The 8985-nt window shown below is 37.8% G+C and overlaps 1 protein-coding gene and 1 pseudogene across 1 annotated transcript; one reads left to right on the top strand and one right to left on the bottom strand.

Annotated features, from left to right (window-relative positions):
* Positions 1 to 308: 308 nt before the first annotated feature.
* On the top strand, positions 309 to 5530 carry LOC113278637 (DNA repair protein recA homolog 1, chloroplastic-like). Its single transcript, XM_026527433.1, has 13 exons — positions 309 to 820; positions 1208 to 1299; positions 1517 to 1592; positions 1698 to 1760; positions 1881 to 2010; positions 2649 to 2734; positions 2826 to 2951; positions 3731 to 3835; positions 3943 to 3999; positions 4294 to 4356; positions 4456 to 4532; positions 4882 to 4954; positions 5064 to 5530. Exons 1-13 carry the CDS (start codon positions 602 to 604, stop codon positions 5178 to 5180), a joined length of 1284 nt encoding a protein of 427 aa, XP_026383218.1. The 5' UTR covers positions 309 to 601; the 3' UTR covers positions 5181 to 5530.
* A 1477-nt stretch (positions 5531 to 7007) lies between these two features.
* LOC113299111 lies at positions 7008 to 8592 on the bottom strand (annotated as a pseudogene).
* Positions 8593 to 8985: the final 393 nt, after the last annotated feature.

Genomic DNA, 8985 nt, shown 5'->3' with positions numbered 1-8985 from the left:
TTTCTTAATGATTTAAATTAAACTATATATATAGGTGGCGGTGGTGGTGATTTGAAGTGGTCGGTGGTGGTGGTCGGTGGTGGTGAGCGACGGTAGTGATTGAAGGAGGTGGTTATATATATATAGGTGGTGGTGATGGGAGAAGGTGATTATATATATAGGTGAAGGATAGGTTAGTCATTTCCACATTTTAGGACATCCCTTATAAGTATAGGGTAGACATTTGTATCACAAAGTAGTCCCCAAAAAAAAACCATTCTAAAATTAACACTAGGGCTAGGCTGAACAAGAGATGAACCTAGAGACTATTTTCATAGATTGGTTTGACGCTTGCTCTCTAGTCTCAACCTTCCGGTCCATCCTCTTTCTCCTATGCTTCTTCTTCTTCTTACTGTATTTTTTTAGGCTTCTCTTTTCAGACTGTCTCTCACTCTCCCGACAAAATGAGTTCCCTTTCTTCTTGAAGCTTTTACCTTTCTTTATATTATCACAAGGAAGAAGAAAAGATTGTAACCGAACCCAAACTCACCTCTGCCCTTCCCAACAAATTTGCCTCTTTCACTCTCTCAGACTGTCTCTCTTCCCTGAGTAGAGTTAAAAGATGGATTCAGTCTGTCCTGTAAAAACCCATGTCTTCCATTCGATAAACCATAATCCAGTTTTCCTTCTATCTCCTCTGAAATTTCAAGTTTCTCGCTTTATTAGGTTTTCATCTTCAAAGCTCCGTAGTAATAGTAAACAAAAGAGAGCTCGCTGTGAGTTTGATATCAAAGGAAATGGTGCTCTTTCTGGTGATTCAGACCCCCGTTTCATTGACAGGGTAAACTTCTTTTCCTTCCAAATAAAAATCTCATTTTTTTGATTAGAAATTGAAGAACAAATTTAGGCTTCAGTTAAGCTCATGGCTCAATTGGGGAAACTGCCCCACTTCCCCATGCCTGGTTGCATGTTTATTTTAGTTATTGGAAGGTTTTGTGGTCTTCGGAATTTGATTATTTGTGAAAACCAAACATGTGATTAGTATTTTGGTTGAAAGGTTTTGAATTTATAAATGGGTTTTAGTATAAGGGTTTGATAAGATAATGTGAATTGTAGATACAGTATTCGGAAGTTGTAAGACCTACACTTGAGTTTCAGCAGAAACAATTATGTTTCAACTTGAGATTGACACTATTAAATGATGTGTATTCTTTGTTTACTTTTTCAGCAAAAAGCTCTAGAAGCAGCGATGAATGATATAAACAGCTCTTTTGGTAAAGGAAGTGTTACAAGATTAGGCAGTGCAGGCGGAGCTCTAGTGTATGTTGTTTTCTTAATCTGTCCCTTTTTTTACCGGTTATTATTTGTTTGTTCCATGGTAGTTTCTTAGGTTGTGGTTTCCTGCATATGCATGCCCAATCAATTCAATAAATATGTAGCATTCTGCACCCTGGTGGGTGGCAATGTATCCAAGAATCACAATCATCGTATGTTAGAATGTTTTTGATTTAATTCTCGAAATGCTGTCAATGTTCAGTGAAACTTTTCCAAGTGGCTGCTTGACGTTAGACTTTGCACTAGGCGGGGGCCTTCCAAAAGGAAGAATTGTAGAGGTAAGCGGCATTTTATGTTTTATCCATAGTATTGTCGGTACTCGTTGCTGTAGTAGATAAGGCCTTCCTGTGGCTGAGAGTAGTAACCCTCTTTTTCTCATTTAGATATATGGTCCAGAGAGTAGTGGAAAAACCACTCTAGCACTCCATGCAATCGCTGAAGTGCAGGTATTGTTTCGTTATTCATCCTATTTATCGTAGTTCTAGGTTAAGACGATAACGAATCATACAACGACATTATTATCTGTATCTGAGCTGATCTTCTGCAACTGTATGTCGAATGAGCAGAAGCTGGGAGGCAATGCCATGCTTGTGGATGCAGAGCATGCTTTTGATCCTGCTTATTCAAGGGCTCTGGGAGTGGACATAGAAAATCTAATTGTGTGTCAGCCTGACCATGGGGAGATGGCATTAGAAAGTATTATCTTTTTCCTTTTCTTCTCTTTACATAGTTTTCTAGTTTGGAAGTATGGAAGGTTAGATAGCGACAATATCTTTCAAGCACTTTTATTTTAGCATTTGATGATATGACATAGTTATTATCCTGTGCTTTGATTGTATTCTATGCGCCAGTATACCTAACAACCTCTGACATATTTGTAAGTTACCTAAATTATGTAGGCATTGATACCCACAACCTTAGTATTGTTAGTTTGTTACTTTATCGCACTGTGAATGATCTCGCTATTTTTTAGATGAAGATCTAGACTCTAGAGAAATGATAATTGACTCTGTATATTTCAAGTTTGAAAAGGTTGAATTCTGCAATGCAAATTGGACAGATTGAATTCCAAATCTGTGTATGAAAATTTATACTCTACAAATTGTAGTAAGATGTGCAATTGGATGACCATAAGTGTTGAATTGCTCTTCATCACTACGTACAAAAGTATGCTGTCAGTTCATCGTCATGATTTGCCTAAGTTTAGCATAAGGAAGCAGTAAAAACAATGTAGTGGGTTACTGATGTTCGATATATTGTGTTTGTGGCCTATCTTAGCATGTCTTTAATTTGATAATTTATTTAGATGGTTCCCTAATATAATTTCATCACAGCCGCTGACCGAATGTGCAGATCTGGTGCCATAGATCTAATATGTATCGATTCTGTCTCAGCCTTGACTCCAAGAGCTGAAATTGAGGTTAGGTCCTTCTTCTGGTCTTTTGCTTGTTGTTCAGGGACTGAGGAGAGTGTGGATTCTGTAATATTCTGTTGTGGTTATTTTTGTGCAGGGGGAGATTGGAATGCAGCAAATGGGTTTACAGGCCCGCCTTATGAGCCAAGCATTGCGTAAGATGTCAGGCAACGCCTCCAAAGCTGGATGCACTCTCATTTTCTTGAATCAAATAAGACATAAGGTATGTAAAATATCGTAGATTCCAGTGGGACTGGTGATGATCATCTTTTCTACTGATTACCAGGGAGGTTTAAATGGTTATGATCTTCTGGTTTGATTGATTCTTGATCATATCAATCGCTTACGCTCAAAACCAAGTAATGCTGTAACAATGTCTTTACCCAGAGCATTGTGAGTTGGGAGTAAAGGGACACCCATCCCCACTCTACCTCATGTACACTCAAAACCAAGCAGCGCTGTAACCAAGTAACGCGTAACATGTAACAACCACTTACTCTAAGAAGTTTGAACTGTTAATATAAGGCATACCAGTGTGTCCTGCAGCGTCTGCTAGTTTAACAAGGAGTAGACACCCATCCATGATCCATCAACAGCTGCCAGTCTGTTAATTTTTTTTTTCTCAATAAGGTCACATATACTCTTTTACTTGTACATCTATCTGTTCTAGCTAGCTGGCTATCTTCTTCTTTTTTTTAAACAAAAATAAATTATTTATTTCTATGATTCCTTTTGTTTATGAGCGATAGAAGAGGATGGGTGAATATGTGGGTGACAGATGATCCCTATTTTTTCCCTCTCTTTCAAAACCTTTATGTAGAAATAAACCCAACCTTGTATCTGTTAAGACACTAATAATCAAAAAATTGAGTCATAAAATAATCCAAGCGTATTCCATTGCCATTTTCTGATTATTGCTGTCCACTATGCTCATGCTTGCTGCACATATGTTATATGATATCAGTTCATTTACTTTTTTGTTTTTTTTTTGCACTTTCCAAGATTGGCGTGTTTTACGGGAACCCTGAAGTCACAAGTGGCGGAATTGCTCTAAAATTCTTTGCATCTCTTCGACTTGATATACGTGCTACGGGGAAGATAAAATCTGTAAGCCCATTAACACCTCTTAAACAAGCCCTCGATGTGTATATATTTAAACCACTAGACATTATGAATCTCTAAGTATCTATTACTGATATCCCACATCTGTGCAGGTCAAGGGAGATGAAGATATTGGACTTAAGGTTCGAGTGAGGGTGCAGAAAAGCAAGGTAATCTTACAGTAATTATAATATAATAGTGGATGCCAATTCTGTACTCACGGAAACACTTCCGTAAATTTTTATTAGTGTAAAATTAGTTTCCCAGAAGTGTGTGGGTTTTCGTTACATTCTTCTTACTGGAAGTTTGTGGCCACCCTTTTGTGATCCCGGCTAGGTTTACTTTGCAGTACAAAAGTTGCTCAATTGTTTATGAAAATATAATGGTGAGATCATCTCTTAAATTGATTGATATTTCTCAAGCATATATGTTAACTTATTTTTCTCTGACGTGTTTGTATTTAGGTATCAAGGCCCTACAAGCAAGCTGAATTTGAGATAATATTTGGGGAGGGAGTGAGCAAACTGGTCAGTATGCTGTAACAAAAATCATATTTCTCTTGCTTCATCTTTTATTTTATGTTTTGATTTTAAAACCTCACTGTGGATTATCGATTTCGTCTATAGGGCTGTGTCTTAGATTGTGCAGAGATGATGGAGGCTGTACTAAAAAAAGGTTCTTGGTATAGCTATGGGGATCACAGGTATGTCCTCCACCATCTATGTAAAGTGTAAGCCTCCGTCAGATAATCATATCTTTACTCATCAATTCGATGTTGTGTTCTATTAAAGCCTGTAAAGCCATGTACATTCAGCATCCACTTCGGTGTGTGATCTTTGATCTTCTTGTAGATTAATATGATCCGTGTTAGGTTAATTCTAACTATTGGATCAACTGTTATTTTCTTAATTCCATTATTCAAATTTGTGTACCGGACTTTAAAATTTATTACCAGGCTAATAAATAAGGGTTGGTGATTATCTGTCTCTTTTTTGAGTACCCGTACTAAGAACAACTCCATTTCAATGTGGGTTATAATCGTCTCATTACAGGTTGGGACAGGGTAGAGATAAAGCCCTACAGTTCCTGAGAGAGAATCCTCTTCTATGCGACGAAATCGAGAAGGTTTTGGCTCGTTCCTTTGCAACCTTTTAATACAATCCCGAGTCACTATTAACATTAATTACAGTGTTCGACTTCCATGTTTTTAGTGAAAAACTCTAATCTGTGGCAGGTGGTAAGATCGAAGATGGCTGAGGGAATAGGACAGGCAGGAGCCGGTTATCTTGGGCAACTTCCTTTTCCAGTACTTCAAGATGGTCATGAAACAATGGACGATGATGAGTTGTGACCTGAGAAAATTTAGTAGTTATCTTTTCTGAAGCTGATCACAGTGCAGTCTAAGAAACCCGAGATCAGTAAACATTGGCATGCAACCACCGCGCTACCATCAAAAGGTGAAATGTCTGTAAAATCCGGTAGCCGATTCGTCCTACCAAAGAAAGTCACTGTAACAAGGAAGAGTTATTTTCTTCTGGTCATTGATGTATGGAGAGAAGGGGTCTGTACATTTTTACAGACTTGGGCTTGGTATCTTTATTATATCTTTCTAAATTATTAGTTGTAGATGTAGTTGATCTTGCTGGAATTCTAAGCTTTCCGACCTTTACAAAGCCTTATATCTGCCTATATCGGTTTCGACGTGACTGTTGCAAGTGTTCAGCCATTTACGCCGTGAAAAAGTAGTGCTTCCGCATTTATAATAGGCCAACATGGCTGGTGATGTTATAATAACAACATTTAGAAATGGGCCGGAAGCCCGTATCTTAAGTTTGGGTGGGGGAATATGTTGTTGAAATGGGTCAATGGGCTGAAGGCCTGTATCTTAAGTTTGGGAGGTGGAATATGCTATCTGAAGTTCAAAAGCTAAACTCACTAGAAAAATTCATTGACAAGCAGAAAAACCTGGCTTGATTGGGGTAATACCCAAATTAACTGGGGTATACCTAATAAGATAAAAACCAGGTTATTCTGAAGTAAAACAGGCTACTCTTTAACCTTGTATTTTTTAAATAGCTAATATATCTTTATTTAATTAATACTAAAATTTTTGATTAGGTTAATTAATTGAGTGTAAATGAATTAATTAAGTAGATTAAAACTTATGAATTTAAGTTATCAAATTTTGTTTTTGATTGAACTCATGTGGGAAGATTTTTGATGAAAAAAATTGTTTCGAGAATTTTTTTTGCAACGAAAATCAGAACATACTACCCAAACATTTCTAAAAAGGGGATTGCAAAGCTAATGTATGAAATCATACTCAAAATTAAAGAAGAAATCAACACTTTCAGTTCTGAAACTATGAAAAGTCGGCAGGGTCGACGAATGAAGAACATGCCGACTATATCTGGCCGGCAAGGTCTACGGATGAATAACATGCCGACTTTATCCGGCCGGCAAGGTCGGCGAACGAAGAAGATGCCGACTTTATTATTTTTTTGACACATAGGAGACTGTTGTAAATGCTTCACTAATTGGCATCTTATTGATTTTTTACCTTGTCGGCTACCTTATAGTCGGCAAGATCGACAAAAAAAACCTGCCGACTATAGAATTTCTGACATACAGAGAAAGGTGTTACAAATGCATGATTATTGGGCAAGGTATTAATTTCATAACCTGCCGGCTAAATTATAGTCGGCAAGTATAAAGATGAATATCGTGCCGACTAAAATATAGTCGGCAGGGTATAAGGTTGAATACCGTGACGACCCTGTAACTGTTGATTTCAAAGATGAAAAGTCGGCACGGTATTCAACCTAATACCCCGCCGACTATATTTTAGTCGGCAAGGTCGACAAAGAAAAACCTTGTCGACTTTCGATCCATTTTGTTTATTCGTTTTTTTTTTTTTTTGATCTCATCATGTATAGTTAGAGTTTTGAAGAAAGATTTTGAATTCTTTTTGAATATGTTTTAGCCGGCATGGTTTTTTAGTATGGACAATTTGGTCTTTTAACACCTTTTAGACACCCCTTAACACATTAGTTTGGATGGGAATAAAATGAATATACCTCGTTTAATCTGGTATACCCCCAATCTTGCCTGGCAAAAAAAAGAGGATACTAACCCAAAAAAGCTTTAAAAAAAGAAAAAAATAAACAAACAAAAAATACTAATACTCATCATCGCTATCACTTGACTCATAATCTTCATATGCACTAGAATCATAATTCAGACTTCTGGTACTGGCGTACTTCCGTCCCTCGTACTCATATCCAGCTCTTCCTCTGTTGCTGCTGCCTGCACCTTGTGAATGTACCTCCGACAGCCCGTCCTTGAAGGCGTTGACCAGCTTTTCAAAGTGATCCCCAGTGACGCTAGTCTGTTTTTCAAGCGTCTCTCGAATTTTTTCAAAACTCGCTAATGGAGTTTTAGAGTCCTTGCATGCTTGTAATTCCTTCTCCTGCAAATCGATGAAGTCTTTCTAGTCGAGACTCAGCCTCACCTTGCAGATATTCAAAGAGCTCTATCTTTGCATGTTCATGTTCCGGCAAGTAAAATCCAAGTGCGTAACTCCACTTAAGGATACGTCTGCGTTCAATGATCTTTTCCCAGACAAACTTGACCTTTTTCTCATCATCCAGGCATAGAATGAAACAAAGCTCTTCTACTTCACCGCCTCTCCCCATAGATTTAACTGCCTGTTCCATCGACCTATGGTTAGCTACCCATCTTTCGTAGTAATGAGAATATTTGGCTAAGTAATTTCTAGCTGTCTTCTTCTCCAAATCGCCATCTGCTCTATTGCCCTTATATGTATTACAAGAACATGATTTTTATTGGAAACAAGACATATCCAGCAAAACTCAAATTCACAAATTGAGCACGTCATATGGTTACACCCTCTACCTTTTTCAATCGGTCGTTTGCAGTTTGGACAAGGCTTAGAATGAGCTAATATCCACGTTACGTTTTCAGACTCATCATTGTTCTTCAGAATCCACTTCTCCATGGTGCTACAGTCAACAGGAAGATGCGCTTCCTTGCTACAATTCCAACAAAAACTGTAAGTGCATTCGCAAGTAACATCACAATTGTCACTATCAGCATTAAATTTAATGGCTAAACCACAGTCTGGTGCGGGGCACCACTTGAACTCTTTGTTATCTTCGATATATGACCTGAGAAGATAACTAGAATACTTCTACTTACTTTCATCACAAGCGAATGTGTTTATCAGATCTTGATCAACAGCGGCATTACAGGATGGATCGGGACACCGCAACTTCAAACACCCAGGTCCATCATTGATGGATGTGTCAATGTATCCTTTCCAACACGACTCACAAAAAAGATGACCACAACCAGCTACACTATGCATCTTGGACTGATAATATGCTTCGAAGCATATCCCACACGTAAGCTTTCGTATTTTTTTGTTTTTTCTTTGTTTAGTAACTGGCTTCTCGAACAAGAACAGCTTTACGAACCTTTTCTTCATCAGCAAACCATTCTTCCCTCAGTTTCTCTACAAACCAATTGTAGCGAAGAAGTAAGATAATGGCAGAAACTCTTGAAACTGCAAGCACGTTAGATGTCGATGATATATCTTCTTCTTGTTTCTGACGTATAACGTCGGCGTGCATAACTGCACAATTTTTTTGAGGAGATTTCTTTGTGTCTTCGACTTCGAGTAATTCACCCTCATAGTTGAAGTCGACATCTCCAGTATATAAATCATCATCATCTGAATACATATTTACTCAAACGAATATAAAACCCCTGAAAAAACAAAAAAGAAACAAAATCAAAACACACATTATAAACGAAGCATGTTAGATTTTGTGAATATTTTCTCGTATCTTTTCTCATTCATCAACTCTATATTTATACAAGACCAAACTTGGGACTCAAGTCACAGACAGACTTGAGTCATACGTACTCTGGACTCTCCTAATACAACTCTAGCCCATGTCCTAATACCCTCCCTCAAGACGGAGCATATAAATCACACATGCCCATCTTGGACATAAGAAACTGAAATTGAGCTTTCCCTAAGGATTTGGTAAAAATATTAGCCAATTGCACCGTTGTAGGAGTGTAAGACGGTGATATAATCTTTCGTATTTTAGCATCCCTGACAAGATGAC

Source organism: Papaver somniferum, chromosome 1, assembly GCF_003573695.1.
Source record: "Papaver somniferum cultivar HN1 chromosome 1, ASM357369v1, whole genome shotgun sequence".
NCBI classification, from domain to species: domain Eukaryota; kingdom Viridiplantae; phylum Streptophyta; class Magnoliopsida; order Ranunculales; family Papaveraceae; genus Papaver; species Papaver somniferum.
Note: the sequence above shows the minus strand (reverse complement) of the source record. Positions and strands in the feature narration are given on the sequence as shown.

What these genes read in the sequence shown, in the direction of transcription:
- LOC113278637 (XM_026527433.1), top strand. Translation starts at nt 602, where the DNA reads ATGGATTCAGTCTGTCCTGTAAAAACCCATGTCTTCCATTCGATAAAC. An exon ending in ACCCCCGTTTCATTGACAGG is followed by an intron (nt 821 to 1,207) that starts GTAAACTTCTTT and finishes TTACTTTTTCAG; the next exon opens with CAAAAAGCTCTAGAAGCAGC. An exon ending in TGAGGGTGCAGAAAAGCAAG is followed by an intron (nt 4,000 to 4,293) that starts GTAATCTTACAG and finishes GTTTGTATTTAG; the next exon opens with GTATCAAGGCCCTACAAGCA.